Here is a 27,664-nt window from a genome sequence, read left to right as displayed (position 1 = left end):
GGTGCTAGAAGGTATAGTTCAGTTGTACTCCACAAGGTCTCTTCAAAATCCTGTTCCAACCAAACTACAATACAGTGTTTTGCAAAAGCCACAAGCATTATCCTGTAGATGCTGTGTCTGAGGGAGGGCCATGTGCAGGAATGATACTTTTTTCATGGCTGTACAGTCAGACTGAATTTTCCTACTTTTTATTTCATCTTCTAACCAATGTATTGTGATAAAGCGCACACAATCCTTGTTGAGAAGAAATTGTCAGCCTGACAGCAATTTCCAAGTACAATAGTGTGTTGTATGGATTATGGCAAAACTTCTTAGAATGTTAAAAGCTTCTAAAGTTTGCCAGATCTAATTTAGTAGCCACATTTCTGTGAGGATATGGTTTTCAGGCTACCTGTGTAACACTTTAAGCTTGTAGTCCCCCTCCCTCCACAAATGTATGCATACTGTTAGTGTTTTAATTAATCTGTAACTATAGTACCATTCCACCAAAACCTAGCATAGCCTCTTTCAGGACCAGTTATTGGATTCCCACAAGTGACAGCAGTCCCAGGGTGTTTTAAAGTAGATCCTGACCCCAAGAACTCATCTATGTTCTGTTCTATTGATAGAGAGAAATATTAGAGCAGCAGATACATATCATTACAATACATGTGTCCTTGCATCAATTGCCAGCTACTCACTGAACTGGAAAGAACATGGATAACAGAAGACATTTTACAGGCAAGTGAGTTGACTGAATTAGAAGGAAACACAGTGAAATTTCACTGAGATTTAATGATAAGATTTCCCACATCAAGGACATGGCTAATACACATTGGCTAGATACTTGCCATTTGAGGACCCTAATAATAACTGAATTCTGCTAAGAAAAATGCATGGATTTGCTGATGTGCACATTCTAAAACTGAATTTCTTTGCACAATCATGTGTTGTTCTTTTTTAGCTTTTGGGTTCATATTTAAAACCTGCTTTGTGTATCTGTTTGAGAACACAATGAGACAATTCACATGCTAATGCAACAAACTAGATACTCACATACAGAGCTGCTCAAGATTTCATCTCTCAAGAAGGATCTCCCATACCTTTTGTAAGTGATATGTCACTATTTCCTATAAATTACTGACTCGCTAACTTTTAAAAAATTTCATCTTTTATTCTTTTGTATGCAAAAACCCCATTAATTTTGCAGGTTCAAAAGGGTCTTTTTCATCAAACTAGATCTAAGCATTAACTGATTAACTACTGATAAAATAGGGTTATTATTTAGCAAATACAAAACACTTATCTGTCTTTACTTTTAAAAGAAAGTGGAGTGGATTTTTTATAAATGTTTTTGTCTCAGACATTTTGGGAGCACTCAAGATCATCTGCCTCAGTTGAACTTTTGTAAAGTTATACTTGCTATCACACTACACTCATGGATCAGCACCAGAGAATTTCCTAACAGCAAATAGGATTGAAAGTAAATACTGATGGCTAATTTGCTAAAACCTTACCTTAAGAACTCATAAGCAAGTCATCACTAGCACTGATCTTTTTATAAACATTTTGTTTCAGGGTACTGAAATGCATTGCCTGAAAATACCAAAAGATCATTTATACACATACGTCATGTGGTGACAAGTCTGTCCTGTCCTCCATCCTAAGACATCAGCAGCTCCTAAGCCATAATGTAAAAATCAATGTAAAAAGATAGAATATTAAGTCCTGCTGCTTTCAGAAGTTGGAGATGTGTTTTGTAAGCACTGCATGAGTGCACTATATTTTTGTTTAGCTTTGCCCTCCTCTTTAAAACTTGTTCATATTTTGTTGAGTCATTGTTAGATAGTTAACACTCATTCACATTGATCATTTCTCTCCCTAGTCTCTTGCAGGAAAAAATAAGCTCAGCCTGAAGATGTAGAGAACAGTGAGAATGTTCCTGCCACTACTTGATATTTAAAATTTTCTTATCTGTTAAGCATTACTGCTTTTTCAGAGCATTCTGTGTTCTAGTTAGAGAGCAAGAGATATATCTTTGATTTCAATAGGACCTGGTTAATACTAGGATTGATCCAAGAGTACATGCCACATATTTATGGATGCTTCTGTTCTAGAGTACAGTTGAGAACGTGAAATTGGTTCTGAAATCAAAATTCCATCTAAAGTTGAACAATTTGTCATTTTTCCAGCTATTATCAACACATCATATGTTTATCATATGATGGAGGAAGTTCTTTTGTGCACTGGGCCCACCTGTCTTACTATTAAGAAAAGATACCCTCCTTATATTGCTGGCCTATCTTCTTGAATTCACACTTCCTTCCTGGCTCTACTGCTTTTCTCATGAAAAGAACTTTGAAACAGATCCCACTCTGTGAATTGACCAAAAAGATTAAATGAAACAATCTTTCTACTTCAAGACTTTAGTCAGTCAATATACAGTTATAGCGCACTCCATGTATTTCTTGGGTATTATTTTACATCAGAGAACCACAGGACAGAAAATAAACCAGCCAGAAAGAGATGCAGAGCAAAACAAAACAACAAGTTGGCAAAAATACAGCAGTTCAACATAGGAACATTGCTGAGGTAAGGCAAACTCTGTCAAAGCTGAGATTACTATACTGCAGCTCTCAGTACTTCCTCTGAACAAAATTCAGTGATGTTTCTGAAACATAAAATACAAACATTAAGAACACCCCAAATTCTCCAATTTAGCTGAGAAAGACATTCATACTGTAGAAATTCCATCTTAACCCTTGGGTAGTTGCTCCTTCTGGGCACCAGATAATTAATTATCCATTTGCATATCCTATGAGGATACACATTTTCCCATTTCAAAATTTTGGAAAAAAATTAGCAAGAGAAATTACACAGATGAAGACCAAGTATACTGACATTTTTCACATTCAATAATTGTGTTATCAAAGGTCATGGTGAACTTTTGGCCCTAAAATGATGGTTTGATGAACTAACAAATGTGTGTGCTTGCTGCTGTTTTTTAACATCTGCTTTTTGAAGTACATGGCCAACATTAATGGAAATTAGCCAAAGAAAGAAATGACAGTATCTCTGTCCAATTATAGCGCTAAAAGTTCTGTTTGTTTCAGGTGGATAGGGAACCTGAACCCTGCAAGTGCAATGCTTGTGGATATAGTCATAGACTTTATTATGGAAACAAGAACATGAATACAGAGACTTTTTAAGAGATGGTACTTCAAAGTGACCAAAGCACTGAAAACATCCATCTGTATGGATGTTTTCATCCATCTTCCAGACTGTAAAGCCCACTCCCCCAAATGAAACAACAAACCCACCACCATCCCACCAAAGCCAAACCTTTTAAGGATAAGGAGTATTCTATTATGCTGATTTTCCAGACCTGACTTTGTTGTGTCTATATAGCTTTTTGAGAAGATCTTTCTAAGATAAGCATGGATTAAACAGACATTTAACTATCATGAACACAATAAAATAGAAAGAAGATACTGGAAGAGAAGCCAGAGTGTCAGGTTAATTGAAAAAGATAACTAACAGAAGCAAAAATAACCTGGTCGAGGTCTGGTTCTGCCATCTCTGTCCCCAGTTACACGGAAGTAGATGTGTGAATATATTTAAAGTAGCTCTTCTGTTATTGCTTTGGTAACAATAATACTCAAGATACAATGCTGTGACTTGGCATAGACTAACCACATGTTTACATCAAGTGAGGCCCGCTTATAGATGCTACAGAAATATCCAAAATTAAGACAGCAAGCACAGTTCAAGTGATAAATCAAACACTCATACACATTTGGGGGAAGAGGAACATAAATAGCCTTCTACTCCACTAAAATTAACAACGCTATTTTCCATCAAAAAGAGATGTGTTTCAAAAACCAGCAAAAGCATCCATAATTTGTTTAAAAATGAGGAAAAAAAAAGAGGAGAAACAGAAGAAACAAGTACAAAATAGAGAAGAAAGGCTGAAATTAATTTTATTTAACAACACAAAAGAATTAAGAAGGAAAGTATAGTGAAATAAAGAAAAGCAGTGAAGGAAAATAAGGAAAACCATCACTTTAATATACTGTAAATACTTATTTCACTATTGCCTTTTTCTGCAACATTTTACTGATGATGTTTCATGGATCATCAATAAAGTAACACTATAAAAAAACTCTAGAATCCTATTTCCTTCTGGCATTTGCACTAGATTGTAACTAGCCCATGACAAAGGGCAACCAGTTCAGCTCAAAGACTTGATGCAAGAGCAAAAGGGGGAGAAATAATTAAAGAAGGGCCAATAATAACGTGTTAAGTTTGAAAGGAACACCAAGTGAAACAAATGAATAACAATTGTTTAAGGATAACAGTATTTCCAAAGCAAATGGGCTACTTCTCTTACCAAGAAGATAGGGCATTTGACAGCTAATAAGACAGCAAGGCATTCAGCTTCCAAACACTAGAAGGTGAGAGTTAATATTACACGCATGAGCCACAAGCATACGGCTGGCTTGTTTTTTATTAACACTAATAAATGATCTCATAATACTGATCAGAAGTGGGTTTTTTCCTCCACATGTCTCACAAGAGATTTTCAGGTGACAAATACTATGATACATATGGTAGAAACAAACAGCTGTGGCCACAAAGATGTTTTGTTAACTGATGATTAATATATTCAGGAAGCAATCACACTATTCATTAGTAAAAGTTTACAAACATTAAAAAGTGCATAACATTTGAAACCAACAACACAAAAATATATATAATATATATATACTATATATAAAGTGACATCACCTCCTATTAATAAAAGAAAACAAATCTTCTGACCTTGTGATTGGTGCTCGTGTGATTGCCATGGTTTACTATCAGTCACTCTCTTCACTCACCTTAGTCACACAGAGGTGTGGCTGCCCCATTTTGCAGCATTCAGCCTCATGTATGGCCTTGTCTATTGGGGCAGGATGAGGGGGAAAAACAAATCAATCAGCAATAGCTACTGCAGAACAGGTTATTAATTTGTAGATATTTTAAGTGATGTCCTGGATGGACAAGCTATCCTGGTATTTTGATGAAGGCCCAGTTTGGACTGTCATTTTGGAATAGATAAAATGGGAAAAAAATCTAGTCTTTGGGTGCTAGATGCCAAGTCTCTCACCTCCCTTTCCAACTGCAAACCACAAGGCTACTGTAGCACACTGTAGCACTTGGCTGCTCTGGTGCATCAGCAGCAGGCTACTGGCTGTGCAACCTCAACAGCCTGATCAACTGAGGCAAAGGCAAGGAATAGTAAAAATCGAACCCCTGGCTGCATCCAGCCCAGGAGCCACTCATTGGACTATACTGCATTCTAAAACTCATTTCAGAATACATCATTGACAATAACGTACGCCAGTTATTTTCCCATGTGTAAACAAGGCCTATCTTTTACAATGTGAATCAGGAAAACCTCTAGCACCATGGAATTAGTTTGAATTTTAACCCATATAAGGTTATAAATGTATTCTTAAAACTACCATAACAATAAAATACTTGGAATAACATTTTAAAAAAATATCTCAGAGAAAGATTAAGAAATCAGGACCAAAATTAGAAAAATGGGGAAGAATAACATAAAAGATTCAATTTGAGTCTCTGATATGCAGCTAACTACAGGCAAGTGGCAAAACTGTACCAAGGACACAACACACGCTCAAGTATTCACATTAACAAATCGTTTTGAAGGCTCATCTAGTAACAAATTAGAGTGTTGCTGAGTCATTTAGGTTTAGGCATAATCAATTTAGCGGTTGACGTTCAGATCTATCATGTGCACATCACCACCTTATGCAAAAAACCAGCCCTTTCAAAACGTGTGGTAGAAAAATTCACAGTAACAGAAATATTCTTCATAAGCAGTTGAGAAGGGGCAGTGTGGAGCATCTAAGTCGTACAATACAAAAACCATTGTAAATAACAGAGCTGTAAAACAGATGCAAAGTTCTAAAAACAGTGCTTTCTTTACAGTTCTTATAATGGGCAAACACTTTGGCCAGAGAATTTTAGACTCTGAGGATCACACAAGCCTTTGCTTAAGATACACAATTAGATCCTCTGATGCTTCAAAGGCCATTTGCTACAAGATTTACCTGTTCTACTTTCTAAAAGTGTTCCCATCGAGTAGTCATTATGAAGGGATCCATCTGATGACACTATCCCAAAAAATCAATACATGTTCAACCATTGCTAATGACAGAGGTAGAGAAAATTCTGTCTTCTGTCACAGCTTGTACCCAGATTTTTAGCATTGTGTTGAGTGGGTTCCAGCAGTGAAGACACATGCACTTTCTTTTCTACCAGCTTGCTCATGGAAACAAATTTGTTCCAGCACACTCTAGTAGCCTGAAAACATCCAGCAGCTGCTCCACTCGGTCAAAGTCGGATGTCAGCTTTCTTGCTTTGCTGCCTCCCCTTGGGCCTCCCCGGTTTGCTCACTTGGATTTCGTTGTGCATCTCCTTCTCCTTCTATAACACAAGAAAAAAGGATGAGTAATCTACCCTAAAATAAAGAGAACCCTGATTGTTCATCCATCAGTTTCAAAAACAAAATAAAAATTGAAATTGAACCTCAAATATGAAACTCTTTACTACTAAGACAGCTATACTTTGTTTCAGAAAGTGTCTCTTGATACACAAATTTCTAGGTGCAATCACAAATATCACTTTAAATAAATACGAAAGGTAGCTAAAAATTAATGAATTTTACAAAACCAGTATATTTAAAAATTTCTTCACTATGATGCTATAACAGTGTAAGAGAAAAAAAACCTCATTGCACCAATCTGAGCAGAGTTTGCTACAAAGAGATGCAACTTCAATAAAAGCAATAGCTTGTTCAAGCTGCTTTAGTTCTGTGCATCCATTTTCAGCATCATATCCACAGTATTCAGTCCAGCTGTCTCACTGCAAACCACCGAACAACCTGAGGAGCAGATCACACCCTACAGAGGCACAGAGCAGGCAATTCACAGTCTGTTTAAAGAAGGCTAAGAAAAGCATTGTCAAATGCTTTGACTATCTATATGCAAAGTATTGTAATTTACATAACAATTAAAGACCTCACAGGCTCAGGCAACAGGAAGGTAAATGCAAGTGAGACCCAAGTCCCTGAACACTGGACTCATCTGCTATAGATTCACAACAAGGAATAATGTTAAGACACACGTTGTCTCTTGTACGTTGCAAGGATTCCGAGTAACTTGTACTGAAATGGCTTGATAAATTAAGGGAAGAAAATTCCATGGGTAGGTTGTAAGAAGGTCTAGATACGTGCAGCAGTGTCTCTTAATTTTAATCTATAGATTTTTACAGGGTTGTCAATGCGGATATTTACCGTTTCCTCATTTCAAATCACACGGTGCATCTGCAGATTTATTTCTGTTTATAGAAATAAGCATCATAAACGCCTTCTCTTTTCTGTGCAGAAGAAAGGGCACACTGGTAGTGGAAAAGAAGTTCTTTGCCTTGCAAAGAATATTGCAAACAGCTTAGACATGACAAGCTGTGTTTTGTGCATGCGCTGAGTATTTAGCCAGGAAAATGTCTTAAAGGGTAATGAGAATTATCACATTCAACCTGATGAAACGTTGTGTGGAAAGTTGACTACCTATTAAACAATGAGGTTTGTTCTGTTCATTATGGGTTGAGTAGAAAACACACAATTGTTTTGCAAGGCACTTTCTCAAAAAACTCTTCTTCACTTTCACCTCTCAAATTAAAAAGGATTCAATCAGGATGTATCTACATGTGATTATTTACTATTGGATAGAAATCCCTTTGGCTCTAGTTGTCCAAACACTTTCTACAAACCTCCTACATTTTTTCTGATTCTGCAGAAAATGTGATGAGTGTAATTTCAGGGTTTTGTTTCCTTTTTGCCTGCTCTGCCCTCCATTTATTCCGACTATTACTACGTGGGCAAGCCAAACTTTCTTGGCGGAAATCTTATTAACAAAAAGAATAGAAAAGAAATCCCAGAACTGAAGAGCAAAAAACACTCTTGCAAGGTATTTGTGTTTAAAAGAAAAATCACTCCTGGACAAAAAGCCTAAACATTTCACTACCTTAAACACAGAGCACAGAGATCCAGAGAAAGTGCACTAAGGTTCTATCTAATATACCACTTCTTGAAAGATTCTTCTCAACTGAAAGATTCTTCTCAGCTGAAAAAAACTCACAAATGTAATCCATTTAATCTATAATACACTACCTTGGTACCAGTTTTTTCTTTCTACTGGCAGAGTTCTACTAAAGGCTTTAAAATATATTTACAGAGATAAATTTATTTTTAAGTTCTGAGAATCCCTAAACTGCTAATCACATTGCTATTTTTCCTTTAAAACCTGATGGCTAGAAAATCCCAAGAGCAAGATTGTAATTTTTACATAGCATTTTGAAACCAGTGGGCAGTATTAAAATAAGAAACAAAACCAAACAATAAAATACTCTAAGCCACAATACAATTGTGTGAGTCGGTCAGTTGGCTACAGTTACCAGTCCTGCTAATCTGCAGCTTTTAACTCAATTTTCTTCCTGTAACATTACTGACTCTATAGTGTTTGTCACTATTCCTTCTGTTTACACCCAAAATATTTCTACCCTGGACTAAAATTAATTACTTTCAATCACTAATTTCTACAGTCAGTTTTTTATTCTGATACCATATGTCTTCAACATACTATTACCCCCATTATTTGTAGATGCTTGGACCACTACAACTTTACTTTTACTTTTCGCTTCTGTGTTCTATAGCACCTAGAAAACCAGGAGTTTGTTTTAGAGATTAGATCTGCAGAGACTTGTCCTCATTCTTCATTGTACTTTTTCCTCACTACTTCATTTAGCTACAACCTGCAAGATGATCCAAGTTTCTTGGATTGCACTGGCTACCTTGAGAGTGTTGGGCAGGAGTGCTACCTGCTGATTTCCCTGCTAAAAATCTTTCTTTTGCTTCCGTCTTACGATTTCTCTTCCAGATTTCTATCTATCAGATGTACACAGTGTTGCTTCTACTTCATTTAGATAAAATGTGTTGCCACAGTCCTTGGAACCTGTGTTTTGGGGTTTAGTAAATATATCCATTCCATAGATAATATTAACACGTTGTTAGCTTGCTATGGACAAAGGAAACTGGGACAGTTGTTTTGAAGGGAGAGTATCATACATTAATTATACTTATTATACATAATTATGCACTAAAGTCTTAATCTGTCATTGGCTCATCGATGAGGGGATAAACCAACACTCACTTCAGGTATCAGCTACTGAGTAACAGAAAAATACATTGTCTTTGAACAGGTTTAATGCTGTTAAAAGCTGTTCTGTTTTTTTTACAGGAAACGTATCTGCAGGCTTTTCAAAGTGAATGTATTAAATATGCTTGGGTAGTTTAATTTACATATGTTTTATAACCACCTTTTTTTTCCCTTTAACATCTGCATTATCCTACTCTGCCATTACTTCAAGCAGTTGAAAGCAAACACACTTGAAGTTTTGCAAGAAAATGCATGCAGCTGTAATAAAAATAACAGTAAAGAATTGAAACTTGATGTCTATATTTATATAATTAAGTTGTACTCAGGATAAATTGTTTGACATGCTCCTTGAAAGAAATAAGACATAGCCCCCAAACGTGTTTTCTTCTTAATCCTGTCAGGTGTGATGCACATATGCACCCTACAAGCATTAACATATTCTGAACTGGGATTTTACATGCAAAATATTTCTTTAGCCTCTCTTGATTTACTTGATTAGTAATACAGTAATACTCACATGAATGCTAGGTAAGGCAATGCCTTTTCCAGTATTTTTGGTTTGGAGGCTTCTTCTTGGCCCCTAGTTGTACTAATAATACAGAATTTAAATGTATTTTCATTTTATCTAATGGAAACTGCATAACCTTCTGAAGTAGTATGCAGACATTTCTGTGTTTCTACTATCAAAGGTAATTTTATGAGCAACTCTGTCCACTTTTCTGCATTGATTAAGCTACCTGGACTTGAAAAGGGATCATCACCAAGAAGAACTAAAGAGACTCCTGAAAACACATTTCTGGCTTATAATAACTCCACTGTTTAACTTAAAAATAGGGATTGTTTTTATCTTCTACATGTACAAGATTAAAGACAATTTTGCTAAGTGTAAATCTGAGACTGAAGAAAATTAAAGCCCAAAGGAACGTTGGCATTATGCCTTTCAAATGACACCTACTTTTTATTTTTCCAACATTTTACACCTATCCCCACTAAAATAAAAAGACATGCCTACACACATAAAGCGTTTTTTAAACCAGAAATAAACTAAAGGCCCTGGCCAGCTAGAATTGCACGCATCTAGAATCTATAGGTCCCAAACTGGCAACTGCAAAAGGAATCACTTAGGATGTACATCAGTCCAGAAGCCAAAGAAAGAAGCCCTTCATCAAAACAGCACTACAACCACCTCAGCACCATGCTGCCCACATGTGACTGTCCTTTGAAGAGACTGCCTCTCAGAACTCGTCTTTATCTCTGAGAAAAGTATGTGTACAAACAGGGCAGCTGCTTATCAACAGTTTCTTCTTTGCTGCATTTATTTTCTTCCACTGCTATTAAAATAAGCAAAACTACGCCTTACCCTAACATCTGAAAGGGGCTTTCTAATATCTCCGAGTTCCATTTGTTAGCTGCTACTCTTCTGACATAAATACCCAGTCATATTACTACTTTTATTTCATGTAAGGTCCACTACCCCTCCTTCCTCTGAACTGAATATGCACAAGCATTTAAATAATAATAATAATGGTAATATTAAAAATTTAGGATTGCATTACTGCTTTTCACCTTAAAAGAAGGACAAGTATCAGCAGAAAAGAGAAGGAGACAATTTATTCAGAAACAAAGATCCAGGTAAACAAACAATAATGAATTCCTATTTCTCTATGTTAATTACACAACAACCTTTCAGCAGACACGTGGTTTGTCCTACAGCCTTCAAATCAGAGGGTTTCCATTAAAGGATATTATGCAGAGTTGGGTTTTAAAAAAATACTTCCTTATTTTCTTCCTTATATTCTACTTTTCATAACATTTATCCTGATTTGGACCCTGCTACTAGGCACTCACTGCAGAACAACTATTCTTTTTCCAGTGATGTACTGCACTTGGAAATAACCACCCTTACTGTTGATGAAATCTGTGATTCTTATTGCAGGCAACCCACCCATATTGATTAGAAAAAAAAAATTTCTGGTGCTGAGGGACAAGGGAGTAATGTGGGCACATAAACCACGCTCTTGTGTACTAGTTCTCAATTTAGTTTTAAATAAATATAATAAAACATACTCACCTGTTTTGTTTATATCAAGCTCTGATAACTTTAAGGCTAGTTCACTAGAGTTCCCACCCGGAGAGGACACAAGGATGTCATGTAATGCATTTCTTCTACCTGTTCTTCCTGAAGCAATAAAGTCTGCATATGTAGATTCCACATCAGTCATTGCTAACAAATATCCACATAGCAGTACCTGGATGGGAGCAAAAAAAGAAAAACAAAAACCACCACTTAGACCATCAGCAAAACAGGTGACTTAATGGATTAGGAATAACACTAGAAGGTTCCCATTACAGAGTAAATTGAGGCATCTTCTTTTACTGGTTAGCCAGTCTCAAAATTTGGAGAAATTAGAGAAGAAACAGAGTAGAAAGCAAAAACACTGTGTGTATTTTATGCCATCTGTATTCAACAGTATTTTAACCAACTTGATTTTCCATGCTTCATAAAATGATAGTGAGTACTTTATAAAAGCAATGACCTCAGCAACATAATTTCTTTATAGAGTTGTCTCCACTTTTAATATTAGCTGAGATGTAGGAGGTAGGCAGGGGGTGGAACAAAGTTCTTTTCTACAAAAAGAAGAGTGTAAGGAGCAAGAAAGTACAAATCGATAATGCCTTTGCATTAAGAATCCTGTGCTCATACACAGACATTGTTATGTTTTGTATATTTCTTTTCTGTTAGTATTAGTTTTGGCATTGTATACAGACCTCTTCAGGCTCAACTAATTTATTTTGGTATGGTAGTTTCCCTAAAGTAAATGCATTACCATAATGCTCCTGAAATGAGTGGAGACATTCTACCCGAGCAAGCAGAATAGCTAAACTAGAAACTAAACTAGACTAGCAGAGGTTTGAAAGCAGTCCTCTGTAAGCTAGGTATAAATGCAGAACTTATTTTCATTAGAAAACAATTATTTCTTGTGTCATTATGGAATAATGTGATGATGTGCACTAATGCAAGATCTGACAAAGATACAAGGAATATAAGATGCTATTTCAACCTCGGTAAGAGAAAGATTTGCCTCCCTGCTGCAATATATGCTACAGACTTAAGCTATTAGAATTTAATTTTCTTAATTTATAAAATGTTAGAGTATGGGGAGGAACACTTTCACTGATCACATTGCTTTTACTGTAGTTTCATGTGTACGTGTCTAAGGTTTCCTACAAAATGCTAGGCAACCATGCTTTCCTCATGTTTTGTTTCCATGTCATAGGGGAATCAGGGAAGCTTTCTGCTAGAGTACTCCAAAGAAAAGAAACACTGCAGAACTACTAAATCAAATCAGCACCCCCACAGTTGTAGGCTTTCTTCATTTCTAAGCAGAATTTTCTGGTTTTGCACACTGCAGTCAGAGGACAAGGCCATACAGACAGAAACTCAGCTGCCTACAGCGAGAAGCTTTAGCTGTTATTACTAAAGTAGCCAAAACTTCACATTTGCATAGAAAGCACAAATCTCTTTAATCAGTTCCTACTGCAGGTGCTGGACACTGAAGCAGCTCTTGAAGTCATCACAAACATTAACAGCAGCAAAAGGTTCAGCTTTCTCCCTTCAAATAAACGAAAAAAACCCTCATTTTTTTCTAAACACTTTTTATTTAAAAAATAGATACAGAAAAGATAACAGCCAATCCTTCTCCACCCTCACCTCTGAATAACTTTCTACACCCTGCTCACCCCTCATCTTCATTCCATTCCTCACCTCCCCAAATTCAGTCAGCTGTATGAGGGTGTACATATGATGTGTGTGAGAAGCCAAGAAAAGGGTTCTATACCATATTTTATTTAGTTTAAATATAACTATATCAAGTATCATTGCAAGACTGACTGACTTGAAAAGAAGTTCACTGCTATCAAGCTTTGGTGTCCCATGCCAAACCATGAATGGCTGACAGGCTAATTTTACTCTTATGATCAATCACTATGATACAGGAAACTGCTTAAAAAAACCCAAAGCAACAAAGAAACAAAAACTCAACAAACCAACAACCAAAAAAAAATTAACCAACAAAACCTAACACCAGCACCTAGGGAGGGAAAAGAGGTCAGCATTGACCGAAAGCCTGCCTGACACACATAAAATAGCACAGTGCCTCTGTTTAATAACAAAAGCTTTTATGAGAATGAGACCATGTGCATTTCTTCCTCTGAACTGCCCTTTTACTGAAACACTGCAAGAATATTGAAGGAAGTGAGAAGTCTACCATTTGTTCTTTAACCAAGGTGCAGACACTGCAATGCCAAATATACCAACCATGTAGTAGTGCAGCATTGTAACTTGCAAAGGGGAAGGGAAACAATGAGGACAGTTTTTATAAGAAAATAGCACAAGCTTTCAGACTTATCTGACCATTCACTGAATAGCATCCATCAAAATCAGAGACTAAAAGATTTTAAGCAGAATTCACTTGCATTTGTGCATGCCTTTTATTGCACTGACTTGTAGAAAAGGAAGTGCAAACCATGAAAGCAGTCAATAGACAGGCTTGGACTTCGTATTAGTGTAGGACCAGACCAAAGTCACCATAGCTATCACCCCCATGAAGACATACATTTATTTTTAGCATAGAATAAACCACCACAGAGTTGTTTTCTTCTTTGAAAGGTGCTTATGAGTGCATCAGGCCCAGAATAACCAGAGAAGACTCTGAGATGGAACAAGCTGCATGGCTGTAAAACTTGCAAAAAGAATCCAGGTTGTACTGGATGAGAAATTCCCTGGATGTACAAACTGCACTCCACAGAATATGCTTCTGTAAGATTATACTGCTCTTGAAACATTCCATAAAAACGGAGAACACCAGGGGAAATCTCAAGCTTATTTAGTTTTAGCTATGAAACAAGCTATAAAGCCATGGAAAAATGTGCTTTTAAAGAACTTGTTTTTAAATGTTCATTTTCTGTATGCTCAATATGGGATTACTAGCAGCATGCTGATCAAAAAAAAATGTTATCAAACATACATTTATGACACTTCCAAATTTTCCTGTCTGTGTCTCCTCCTAAATATCAAATACCATTCTGTTTTGTATTGGCATTATCTTGAGACATTACTGCATAAATATGGAACTCCACTGACATCACCCAAGAGCTCCCCTTCCAATGAATGGCTCAGTGCCCAGCAGTCTGTACTTATTCACTGAATCAGTCATTAAAGAATTAACATTCACTTCAAAAAAAGCTTTTTTTTTTTTTTTTTCCTTCAGTCTCTGTGGAAGGAGTAGAATTTACTCATAACTCTGGGAAATATAATTTGAATTTCCTAAATAATTGCATTAACAGGTACTCCTGCATTAAAGATAGTGGTCACAGTCGCACTATTTCTACAAATTTGATTTTTTAAAAAAGTTTCAAAACCAGTGCTCTGCTATGTGGAATTAAACTGAAACAAGAGGGCTGCAAACGTCACTGCTTCTGCCAACTGAACCAGCAAACTGAAGGAAGGTGGGAGAATAAGGATTAATGAAACCTGCTGTTGCAAGATTGGATTCCTTGGTAACTGATAAGATACCATCCTACCAGAAATCCCCCCCAGCTGTGCTTTACCTTTCTTCCCATGCAGAATCACTATGACTGATAATGGGTTAGAGTTTGCATCACAGCCCAGGGGATTTTCATACAGCATCTTTTATTTCCTCAGATTCTTGGTTTCATATATGTCTAGAAATGTGGGTATCTTAGACTTTTGTCTCTTTCCTTTCCCAACTCTTTCCTTACAAAAAGTTGTGCTGAAAATTATCTATAAGTACTTAAGAAATTACAGAGGATTAGAATGGTAGAGTTACCTTGGATTTTAGCCAGCCTACCACAATATGTATTGTTAATGAATATTCTCTATTGAACATAAGGGATAGAGAAAGGAATCCAAGGAATGCAGAAGGAGAAAAGAAAGATGCCAAGGATAGGTTCAACAAGGTCAGGTGCTGGGTACTGAATTTGTATCAGGACAACCGCAGGCTGGATGAAAAGTGGTTGGAAAGCTGCTTAGTGGAAAAGGACCGGGGGATGCTGGTCAATATGAATGCTGAACATGATCCAAAGAATGCTTAAGTGGCCAACAAGATCAATGGCATCCTGGCCCACATCTGAAATATTGTGGCTAGTAGGATCAGGGCAGTGATTGTCACCCTGTACTCAGCACTGGTGCAGCTGCACCCAAATTCTGTGCTCAGTTTTGGGCTCCACATGGCAAGGACACTGAGGTGCTGGAGTGTGCCCAGAGAAGGGCAATGGAGCTGGGGCAGAGGCTGGAGCACAAGCCCGGTGAGGAGTGGCTGAGGGAGCTGGGGGTGTTTAGCCCGAAGAAAAGGAGGCTCAGGGAGGACTTTATCACTCTAAACTGCCTGAAAGGAGGTTGTAGCCAGGCAGGGATCTGTCTCTTCTCCCAATTAACAAGTTACAGGATGAGAGGAAATGGACTCAACTTGCATCAGGGGCAGTTTAGATTGGATATTAGGAATACTTTTTTCACAGAAAGGGTGGTGAGGCATTGGAACAGGCATCCAGGGAAGTGGTCAATACCATCCCTGGAAAAGTTCAAAAGATGTGTAGACGTATCACTTAGGGCCATGTTTTAGTGGTGAACATGGTGATTGGTTCATGGTTGGACTTGATGATCTTAGAGGTCTTTTCCAACCTTAATCATTCTATGATGAGAACATTATAACTTAACAGGTACAGAAAGAATCAGTACTTGTGTTTTCAGAAATTTACCAGAATACTCCTTTAACTCCACAGTCCTATTTATGTTAAATTTTCCATTTCCATGCTATATAAGGCAAACGTTATCCCACAAGCTTCTGAAGATAACTGTCAAGTCTCTGTATTGAAAAAAAAAACCCCAAAACGTAAAAAGTTACTGATGAGTTCACAAATCTAATCCAAATTTGACTGTGTTCCATAATCATTCAGTGCAAACCCAGTATTACGGAGTGCCACGGTTCTCAAGGGTTTGGGAGGACAAGAACAGAAATTACGTGGTACACCAGCATGGATTAAAAATCAGTGTCTCTACTGCTTATGGGTTAGAGGTACCTAGGGCTGTAGAACTTAAGTCTGTTTAAGGGACTAGATACCTAAAAGAAGCCCAAGTGGATTTGAAGTACCTGTGCTAAATGGTTTTCATTATTATTTCAAAAGGAAGACAGAACAAGAGCGGGCACTTGACATACATACAGCTTGTCTGTGAATTTGGCACACGCTGCTGGCAGCACCAGGGAGCTGCCATTTTCTTGGCAAACCTGCAGTGTAAGGCTAAGAGGTACAATCCTTCAATGTATGCTCCTGCTCTTTCTCCATCTATGCTTAATGGCAGCGTCAAATAAGAGATTTTCAAATAAAACTCTCCCAGGCTTTGGCTGCTAAATGTTGTATCACGATCAGCACATTATTTAAATGTAATTATCTATATTCAGCTTTCACAAGGGAACAAAAAAAAAAAAAAAAAAAAAGAAGAGAAAGAGAATTTGTCATTTAATAGCATGTCTGATTTAGAGAAGGTGTATAATTATGCTTTTAAAATAAATTTTAGTTCCAAATCTAGCCTTAACTTAGAGACAGGGCTACAGGGCTCTTTCCAGTGAGGATACAGATCTATTCCACAGCAACCTGTACCTAGATTTCTACCTGATGCATGGTCTTCTAAGCTGAAAGCAAAACCAGAGGAACAATTTAACAAAAAGCATTTTTCTTCCACAGAGATTGTATCTATCGTGTTATACAACAATGTGTTTTTGCACAGATACAGATGAACAGGAAAATAGCATTAATTCTTGAACGCAAATTAAATATTAATAACAATTCAAGATACCAAGCTGGGCAGTATTTTAATCTGCACTTTGAAAATCCCTCATGTAGGTTTTTCTGTCTGATGTTTCTGAAATGACCAGCTCCTTAAATGAGTAATGCAGAACAGGTCACTTACCCTTTACAATTAGGATACTTTTAGCAATCCTAGTACTACTAAGACCTTAACAGAAATTAGCAGGCAATTCAGCTGGTTAAACAATACAACAGAATAAAGAAAATCACCACCTGAGATTTTTTTCAGAAAAAAAAAAAGCTTGTTTAAACCTGCATGAAAAAGCACTATGAAGTTAAATATCCTTCAGCTCACAACCTATACAAGGAGATTATTCACAAAGACAGTTAATAGGTTTTCCTTCTATGTAATCTAAGCTGCAGTTTTCCTAAAGAGATCTACAGAACTGAAAATCAAATAGCTACAATTCTTACCATGTCCTTGCTCAGGCAAATTTCATTATGCCCATGACCATAAGAATTTGATCTTTCATCCACCACTTAATCTGAGTTCACAAATTTAGTTTTAGTTCCCACTGTTCCATAAAACTGGGCAGTGAAATAGCAGCAGCAAAAAAACCAAAACAACAACAACAACAAAAAAAACCACAAAACAAACAAACAAACAAAAAAACCAAAAGCAAACAAAAACAACAAAAAAACCAACCAACCAAAAAAAGCAAACATAACCAATGAAACAATACTACAAGACCTTGGTTCTCTGGAAAGATACAGGGCAGATATCACTGATAGTTTGGGGAGAAATTAAAAAATACCAGTGTTTTGATCCTTTGAAATTAACACCCTATGGAAGAAACGGATCACAATATTTTAACAGCTACATAGAGACACTCTGCTAGGGAGCAGAAGAGGGTGACCTAGACTCTACCATCACTGTTCACTGCCTAACCTAAAGAATACTAATGGCAGGCAACATGTTTGTGAGAAAAGGCTTCCACTGCTGTGTGACTTTTTACTTGCAGTTTGTGAATGAGCATTCACACATCTACCTGAACTGAAAGGAGGTCAATGTTTTAAGGTTCTGGGACGATGAGGCCAGGTATGCAGCATCTTAAATGCTGTGGTGCTCTGAACCAAACACTACACTGAACAAATACAGTGCTTGTTCAAAAGGACTGGTTTCAGCCTTTGGAGAAAGACTGTCTATTGTGGTCTTTATATGGCAGTCCAGAAGCACTTCTTACAGAACAGTGATAGAAAATAAACCCATGAAGACTATGACACAAAAACCACCCCTCAACAAAAACAGGCTCTTCCTCAATTGCTGGGTTCCTGGAAAAGACCAGTCTATTGAGAATCCATAACGACTGGCAGCTTGGAAATGCTCTGTGCAGAAAAGACAAGACTTGCTGCAGAAATGTGAAATTGATGTCTGCTTAGGATCAGGATGTTTAGTAGAGGGGATGGGGATTAGGGGGAGGGAAATTTGTGTAGGCTTTGCTCATCAAGCTCTGTATCCTCCTAACCTTGCCTTTAATTCAGGATTCGTGCTGTAATCGAGTTTATTCTCTCAGATGCTGTCAGTAGTACCAGCATTCACAGCCAGTAATTTAAAGGTATTGATCAACACAGGTCTCATTAGCTGAGACTCTGTTCCTTAGACAACTTGATATAAGCACTGTAGTGGCTATTTTTGTAACAGACACATCTCCTTTAGTCACTGCCTGTGACATGAAGCCATGTCCCCCATGAAACCATATACAACGGCCTGTATATGGCTTCATGGGGGGAAAAAAACCCAAAACACTGAACAGTCATGATCAGTAACCTGCAAATATTTAAGGCCAAACTGCTGTGAGCCACTGTCTTCCTTACAGACAACTCTCCACTGGAAAAAAAATTAAAATACAGGTTTAGCAAACTTCTATCTGAAGGTTTGATAGCAAGATAGTTCTGTGAAATATCCACAGACGGGTATGAGCCTTGCAGTTAATGGTACGTAGGCAGTAATGTGGAAACCACTCACATAAAGGGTTTTCTGTTAAATAGATTTCCCATTTTTTTGGAAAAGAAATTTAATACTGTGGAAGGGGCTAAGAATGACATCTATTAAACCATGAGAACTGCATTTGTTCAGCCTTGAGAAAATAAGGTGTTAGGGGATCCCTTATCACCATCTTTCAGTATCTAAAGGGTGGCTAGAAAGAAAATGGAGACTCCCTTTTTACAAGGAGACACATGGAAAAGATGAGGGTGATAAGTTATTACTGGAGAGATTCCAGTAGGACACAAGAGGAACATTATTTACAATCAGAACACTCATCCATTGGAATAATCTCTCTAGAGATGTGGTGGATTCCCCAGTATTGGACACCTATAAGATTCAGCTGAATAGGGTGCTGGGCCATCTCCTTTAGAGAGGCTTTTTCCAAGAGAGGTTGGACTACACGATCCTTGAAGTCCCCTTCTAAGCTGGTATCATGATTCTATGAATCCTAACCCTAGTGACCTAAAAGGATTCTGGTCCATTGAATTTTCAAATTCAGCATTCATAAAATGCTTATCCATGTAAGATCTATTTCCCTCACTATCTTTTTTTTTTTTTTTTTACTTTGCAGTTATACATCTTGCTAGATATTACTTTATTAGTATTAAGGCTTTTGAGGTCAAAACAACATCAACATCCCTCTCCCCCCAAAAAAATAAACACAAAACCCAAACAAACAAAAGAAAAAACCTTCATTCTCATTAAAAAAAAAAAAAAAAAGAAAAAACCCAAAACAACAAAAATCAAAAAGCACACAACCAAAAAATAAAAAAATAAGAAGCGGCATAAAGACTGTATGCAGTACATTGTGCTGCACTTTCCCATTTAAATGGGAACTAGCTGTTTTCCAAAAAATAGCTCCATAGCACAAGGCATCCTCCATTTCTTTATAAGGGCTCAAATACTCAGCTGAACTATAGCTTTGAATGGCTGAACATTCCTAAGTAATTCATTATAGCTGTTGCAATTCCTAACAGCAAACTATGAAACTAACGTGAAGATTCACACTCTTTGTTACAAGCCAAGAAATGTAGCCCATGTCTTCTAAATTAACTTATGCCCAATCTGGTAAAACACTTTGTCATGCAAAATACAGCTTTGTTATGCAAAGGGTAAGAACTTGCTCTTCGTTGTTTTAAAATATCAGTAAAAGGAATAGCTAGCAAGAAGATATTAACTAGCACTAGCCAGGATTTATCTATGCATGTGCTGGGCTAGGGGAATATGATGGCATTATAAAAACAATATGGATGTGAAGAATCAGATTTCAGATGGGAAGGTACCATCCAGAAAGGGTAGTCTGTCTGCAGAACAAGACCAGAACGGAAAAAAAAAAAAAAAATATGGAGATAGGGAGGAAACAGCAATTGCCTTTGATAATTCAAGAGTTCAGTTAGAGAAACCAGTTTGCAAACAAAAAGGAAGATTGTGGTGGACTCTTCCAGCTGCTCTACCAAAAAGCTCACAGTAGAATAACTTGACTCATGGACTTCACACAGGGCCACTGATTTGAATGCAGGGCTTGGCTCCCCCATTGCAATGGGTTGCTCCCATTCCAAGTTAGCTAAAGTTGGCATTTTGTGATGTCCTGCATTCTGTCAATTTGACTGATATGTTTACAGCATCTACAACAGCCATTTGCAGGTAACAAAAGCCTTTGAAAGGGGAAGGATGCAGCTAGAACAGCAAAAAGAAAATTTCTAGACAACAGTATCATGACAGCATTTATAACTTAGCATTTATAACCGGAGGATGCACCAGCATTTTCATAAGGCTTTTTCTACATCTATTTGCTAGGATTCTTCAATGTTTCAGTACAGTGCATAGTCTGGCTATCAAATATTCAAGCTATCTAAATGCTCTACAGTTAAGTTGTCTTAACTGTTAAACTCTTCCTTATTATTAAAACACACAGCTCTACCCCTCACTTCGAGGCACTTCCCTCAAATCTTTAGGGCAATGTAAACTACTAAACAGAAGCAGCATTTGTTGTATTACATATCTTTTCAGCAATTTCTAGTGAAGTAGCTCAACTGCATGTGATTACCTTTCAAAATCATGCAGTCATGACTCATCAAGAAAGTATGTGTTGCAGCATCCACAACAGAAGAGCTTGAGCTTATTACTGTTTCTTCTCGGGCAGTGGCAAACACTGTACTGAAAGGAAAGGATTTGCCTTTTTTTGAGAGCAAGATCAACCACAACCATGTATTTCTAAATATTAAACATTGGTTCCTATTTGCTTTTAATAAAATCAATTACTTCTCCCAAAAAATAAAACTGCTATAGGATAATATGCTTCTGTTAAGATCTCACATTTCACGTGCAAGTGTGGAGTTTCCAAAAACACACCCAATGACATCACAATTTTCAGTATTTGCAAAGATAAATACCACTGGGCTAGCCTGAAGACCTGTGAACATGAGACATCTGAAGTATATTTTCAATGCCTGGAATAGAAAAAAAAAGATGGAAAAGGCAATTTTAAAAATACTGTTTAATGTATTGTGGCACAAAGACTTCCACATTCCTGGTTTATCTGGTTGGCTTTTTGATTTGTTAATAACAAATTGCCTTTTCCATCCTTTTTTTTTGTCCTGTGGCAGGCATTTAAAACCTACTTTACATTTGAATTAGTTTTTTCAGCCATCAGACATTCTGCCTTTTAATTACTATCTAGAAGCTGCAAAAAAAAGAGCGAATAATTTGGCTAACAGCATTTCAGTTTTTTCAACTTAAAAGCAGTTCAATTCATTATACCTCACAAAACAGATTCACATTTTCTATTGTATATCATCTCACTTTAGTTTCTCCTAATCTCAGCCTTACATTTTTCAAGGTTTCCATCATTTTGCATTCTGTTCCCATGTGTACACTGACTACTTTAGAGACTAAGGACTGCCAGGCTCTGTTGCTATGCAACAGCATAGCCTACTTAGGGCTTCCTGAAATAATTGTCTCAAATGTGCTTTTTTTAGACTTGTTTCCAGCAGGAATACTTTACAGATTCTTTATAATGGACCACTGATATTACCACAATGTTAGATAGTGGTCACCTGGGAAGTATTGGTAGCTACTTAAGATTAAAAAAAACAATATTACTGCTTGCAAAATTCCAGACATACCTGCTGCATTTTCACAGCGAGGTAAATACCTCTATATTTTTGCCAGATGTTATTCCTGCGTATGAGAGCCATACATTTATCAGAAGAAAAAATATATTTAATTGTTCTTTGTTTCACTCTATTTCATTCAAAGGAAAAGTTCTCTATTTAGACTATGTCACCCAACACTCAGGAAAAATGAACCCTCTTTATAGAAAGTATATTATAAATGTAATCATCTGAACAGAATGAACACATATGCAAATATTCTTTATTGCAATTCATTATCAAATAAGCTGATATTAGAATTCTTTGGGACAAGGTTCCAAATTTTTAAAATCACAACTATGGATGCCACAAACTGGATCTGTATTTGCTTTCTGAGGTATCATCAAGCAAGTGAGAAACTGTCCCGTGAAACCTTCAATCTTTCCAGCATTCAACAGCCTTTTTCTTGTTACAACCTGCTAGTGCTCCTGCTTCAAGAGTGGAAAAATATGTTTTGTTTTCTTATAGCTGGCATATATGGGAATTTTAAGTCAATTAATCTCTGTAAAAATACATACAGCTATATAAATACAAGTCTCTTAAAAAAGCATTGATTAATTCCAGAGGGCCAAACATCTTACAATACACCTGGCTGAGGGATCAAAGGAAGGAGGTCTAACAATACGGAATATTTTAATGAAAGGAAATATTTTACCTCTTATTCTTTTTTCTCTCTTGTTCACCTTAGCATGTTCAGCAGCAGTTGCATCTACAGAGAGCAGTTTGTCAGTCCAGAATTGTGGTAAAGTGAAAGATGTTTGTCAGAGCCAGAGAAAATAAGAGCAAGGTTTAAATTAAGGTCCCTGCAGAGGCAAGTCCACCTGCAGTCTTTTAAAGGAAGAGGGGGAAGAGAGCAGCAATTTCATATTGTTTGCAAGATCCTGAGTTTTAAAGATGACTTTTTCTTAAACAGAGTGGACTGTGCTAGGCTTCTCAAAACCAAATGCAGGAGGTGGCTTAAAGGGGTAATTTTCCATATTCATATGCATAACCACATACATGCATAATAGCCAAGCTATCCAAGAATATGAGTCAGCAAGGTTTAGTGAGTGGGACTCTCCCAGACTTCAAGGCTCTATTCTTTAAAACCACGTAAGTAGTACAGCTCAGACTCAAATCTATAATGATATTGTTTTAAAAGCAAAGAGATCAAGACACCTGAAGAGCAGCAGCACTTGGAAGGATCTCCTTAGTGGCAAATAATCAGTTTGAAACCCCAAAAATTACCCAGAATCGGGTGAAGGAGAAGAAAGCATTAATAAAGAACTCTTTATAACAGTGAAATACATTATTATTATGTGCTGTTTCTATTTTATACATTGCAGTATTTATGGGCATTTCAAAGACAGGCCAAATAATTTCTAATATAGCCAAAAGAAGTCCCTTATATTTGACACAATATGCTTGAAGATAGGAACCTTAGCAATCTCTTTTGCATGTCCATGTTTAAAAAAGAATCTAATTAAACAAAGAGGAAAAAGCAAAACAAACTACAACTCTCCTAAATAATCCTTTGTCACCTAGAATCATTTTGTACACTATGTACTGAAAACTATGCACTACAGAGTACTTCTCTGACAAAGTTCCATGTACTGAAACTAGATGGAAACTGAAAATAACAAAAAAATTGGCTTCCATATATTAATATTTAGTTAGCAATTGTTCTGCATTACACAATCTGTCCATGACACTCAGATTTAAGATGCATTTCTAGATGCAAACCCAGGTACCCTGACAAACACAATACTCAACCACAAAAACATACAAGTTTTGCAAACCACAGCTACTTCAAATCACTGCTACAGCTTTGAACCTGATGGTCAAATATTTCTCTTTGCCCCAGTTTCAAGTTTAATTTAAGTTCAAATACTCATATTCGCCTAATGTCCCAATTCTTCATCTACAGAAAGAAAATGTCAGTTTGGTCAATTTATAAGCCAGTAATGGAAGCACATAAACAAAGCAGAATTTTTTTGACTCTCACACAGCTCATTGATTTCAGCCAACCCTGACAAATTGCTAAATCACTTTAAAAGATGGCCTATTAAAAACCACATACAGTAGACATCTTATATTCACGCCAAGAAAAATTATCCAACCAAACACATATTTCCTGCAGCTCAAGTTCTTAAATCTACCTTGCAGCTCTCCCTTTCACAGAAGTTGCTGACCACTAAGAAACATTAGAAAAGCCTGAGAAGAATCTGAATGTACAGTTCCTACCATATACATAAACTCAATAAAATACAGTAAAGTGCAAGCCTTGTTTTCTGGTTATGAGCAGAAAGACACAGGTAGAAGAAGAAACAGGAGAACCTACAGAAACCTTTACAAAATTCCTGAGAGGAATTCATTCTGTCAGACTATACAAATCCATCTGTATTTGAATACCTAACTTGAGCTTCAGGGCCATGCAAATTGGAGATTTCCTCCTTTCTACTACCTGCTGGTGGATAATGAAAGCAAGTACCAGCTGTCTGCTTACAGTAAGAATGCATATGTGGGCAGAATACTTCTTAAGACTTCCAATTCTTAAATCGTGGCATAGGGATAAACCTTTTAAGAGCAAGAATCACCAAAAGATGTGAATTCCTGGATACTGTATTCCTCATAAAAGGCAAGCTGCAGGTATAAATTCAGAGGAAGAAGGTAAAAATATAAAGGTGACAAAACCCACATCTCAGTCACTAAGGAACTGCCTTGTTTGAGTAAAAGCTAAACTTTAGCAATGAAGAGAATAATATAAGTAATTGAGAGCCAATGAAAAGATATATGGGCAGAGCATGAAAACAAACCCAAATGGACTCGGACTGAGCAGGAAGAAAATAAATTTGAAGTATCTCCTGACAGAGACGAGACTTATTTTATAGTTGTTATTCCCCCTGGCAAAAATCTTGGGATGTTGACAGCTATCTGTAAGCCTCTATCCCATTCCAAGTACAACTGTCCACCTTTATACCTAGAAAAACATGAAGGACTATAGCATCAGAGAAAACTGGTAGAAACGAGTAATGTTTTTATGCCACAGTTTGAGTGTTCAGGGTCAGATAACTTTGAATATGATTTTATCTACCTTTGTAAATATATATATGTATATATACCTGCTGAGATGGGTATCACTAAATATTAATTCCATCTGCATAACTACTTCCATCTAGACATATTTGGCAGTGGAGTCTGTAAGCTTAGTAGATTTCCCATAAGCTGCAAGAGAACTGCCTTATATTCCAAACCTTTGCCTATTTATTTGTGAAATAATTTGGTTTAAAGAACCACTTCTGGCTGATGTTAACCCTGCTCTCTCATTCCCCCTCAACAGGGGGACAAGGGAGGTGATGGCAAGATGAAAGAGTGAAAGAACCCGTGGGTTTAGATAAAAACAGGGAGATATTGTAGTAATTATCAGCACTAGCAAAACAGACTCGACTTGGTGAAACGTAACTTACTGCCAATTAAAACAGGTTTGGATAGTGAGAAACAACGACAAGTTAAAACAACACCTTCCCTCCGCACCAGTCCCCTACCCTTCCTCACCCCGCTCTGCCAAGGCTCAGCTTTACTCTGTAGTTTCTGCTCTAGCCCTTCCCCATCGCCCAGCAGCAGCCCAAGGGATGGGGAATGGAATGTGCCCCTCTCTGCTGCTCCTTCTTCCTCGCGCTTTTCCCCTGCTCCAGCATGGCTCTTCCCATGGGCTGTTCCCACAGGCTCCAGCGTGGGCTGGAGTTCTTTCAGGAGACATCAGGGAGCTGTAGAGTGGCACACTGTGGCAGGCAAATACATAATTCTATACCTGCTTCACTGTGGTCTCCTCCAGGGGCTGCAGTGGGATCTGTGCTCCAGCACCTGGAGCAACACATCTACTTCTTCCTCCTCCTTCCAACCTTTGTGTTTCCTATGCTGTGTCTCACTATCTTTATTTGTTTCTCCTCTACCTGTTTGTTTTGGGTTTTTTTATTCCCTTGCTTAAATGTGTTTTCCCAGAGACACCACTGTCCTGGCTGAGGGGCTCAGCTGTATCCTGCAGTAAATCCATGAAGCTGACTTGATCCACGTCCAGCATGGAGCAGCCCTGGCCTTTCCTTACACAGGCTGCCCCTAAAGTCACCTCACCAACACTTACCCAACAACAAAATTCATATCTGTCAGGAGATACTCAGTGGCTATAAATGACCATAAGTACTTACTGTGCTTTCCAGTGTCTTCCTTAAACTCCACTGAGACTGCTCCTCTGCCACTTTCCTTCACTTAAGACTTAGAAATCACGAACATGTGAGGATCTCGTCCCTGGTATCTCAGGCTGATAGGAGGCAGCCTCTTTCCAAGCAAAGGCTATGTGGATAAGCACATTAACACCACAAGAGATAGACAGTAAGGAACTGTTCTCTACTCACAGCTTCTACCATCACACACCAAGAAAAACTCAGTACTCATGATCACTGTAGCTGTGACTTTTATAGCACCAGAATCAATGTGTTTTTCCCAAAGACTGGAGCCCTGTTTTACATTAGAGAGGACAATGAATATTTTCTGTTATTTTAAATAATATTAATACAAATTATCTTCGACATTTTTAGGTTTCTGTACCAAGAAAGGTAAAAGAGGAGTATATACCAGCTTTTCAAACTTAAAGGCTACTTCCAAGAAAGCATAGAAACTAAATTACAAGTTATTTTTCAAGATCACAACACATTATTCAATGGAAAAAATGCCTCTCAGAAGAGCCAGAAGCGCCAAGAATGCAAGAGGTAACATGTTTGTTTTTGGTTCTACTCTAAGCATTGATTAGCTTGTTCATAAGGTAAACATTCCAAAAGAACAATAGGTACAAAGACACCACCTGCCCGTGTACCAAGTTAGGGTGAATAATTGGAGTATATAGAGACGCATATTCTCAGTTTCAGGTGACCAACATGAAATACTATAAAGAACTTTATGCTTCAGAAATTAGTATGAACTAACCTTTGTCAAAGTATTTAGGGCTAAGTAGTGAAATAAACTAGCAAATTCAAGCCCTTTTATCACTTCTAAAATCTGACTTAATGCAATGTTGAAATGTAGGACATCACCCATGACATTTGAAGACAAAATGCAAATTTCAAGACCAAATGTTGATGAAAAAAGCCTCACTTAGATTTCAGCTCAGTCAGAAGCATATCCAGACTGTAAAAAAAAAAAAGCAGAGAAATATAGGGGGCAGGAGAGAGAAGGCAGACATTCTTTTTTCTTCTCCAAACGAATTAATGCCTATATTTTCTAACCTGCCTATTTACAACAGGATTAAAAGCTTCACTAAACATGTACTCCACAGGTAACCTTTAGATAAAGAAAATTTAACTTTTAGTGCAATACATTTGAAATTTGCTATCTCAACCACCAAG

At 37.2% G+C, this 27,664-nt stretch overlaps 1 protein-coding gene across 3 annotated transcripts in view; it reads right to left on the bottom strand.

The window, feature by feature from the left end:
• Nucleotides 1-3,934: 3,934 nt before the first annotated feature.
• PKIA (cAMP-dependent protein kinase inhibitor alpha) overlaps nucleotides 3,935-27,664 on the bottom strand; it is a 43,459-nt gene continuing 19,729 nt past the window's right edge. Inside the window, exons 1-4 of one of the 3 annotated variants that reach the window (XM_088176545.1) lie at nucleotides 22,942-23,177; nucleotides 21,182-21,291; nucleotides 11,335-11,512; nucleotides 3,935-6,474 (exon numbers count right to left, since the gene is read on the bottom strand). In XM_088176545.1, the coding sequence (XP_088032671.1) occupies nucleotides 6,395-6,474; nucleotides 11,335-11,485 (231 nt within the window). In that variant the 5' untranslated portion in view covers nucleotides 11,486-11,512; nucleotides 21,182-21,291; nucleotides 22,942-23,177 and the 3' untranslated portion in view covers nucleotides 3,935-6,394. Of the gene's footprint in view, nucleotides 6,475-11,334; nucleotides 11,513-21,181; nucleotides 21,292-22,941; nucleotides 23,208-27,664 lie in introns of those variants that run through there. The other 2 variants (XM_088176537.1, XM_014870709.2) reach the window with 2 other exon arrangements.

This window comes from Sturnus vulgaris, chromosome 1 (assembly GCF_052056855.1).
Source record: "Sturnus vulgaris isolate bStuVul1 chromosome 1, bStuVul1.hap1, whole genome shotgun sequence".
In the NCBI taxonomy this organism is placed as follows: Eukaryota; Metazoa; Chordata; class Aves; order Passeriformes; family Sturnidae; genus Sturnus; species Sturnus vulgaris.
Note: the sequence above shows the minus strand (reverse complement) of the source record. Positions and strands in the feature narration are given on the sequence as shown.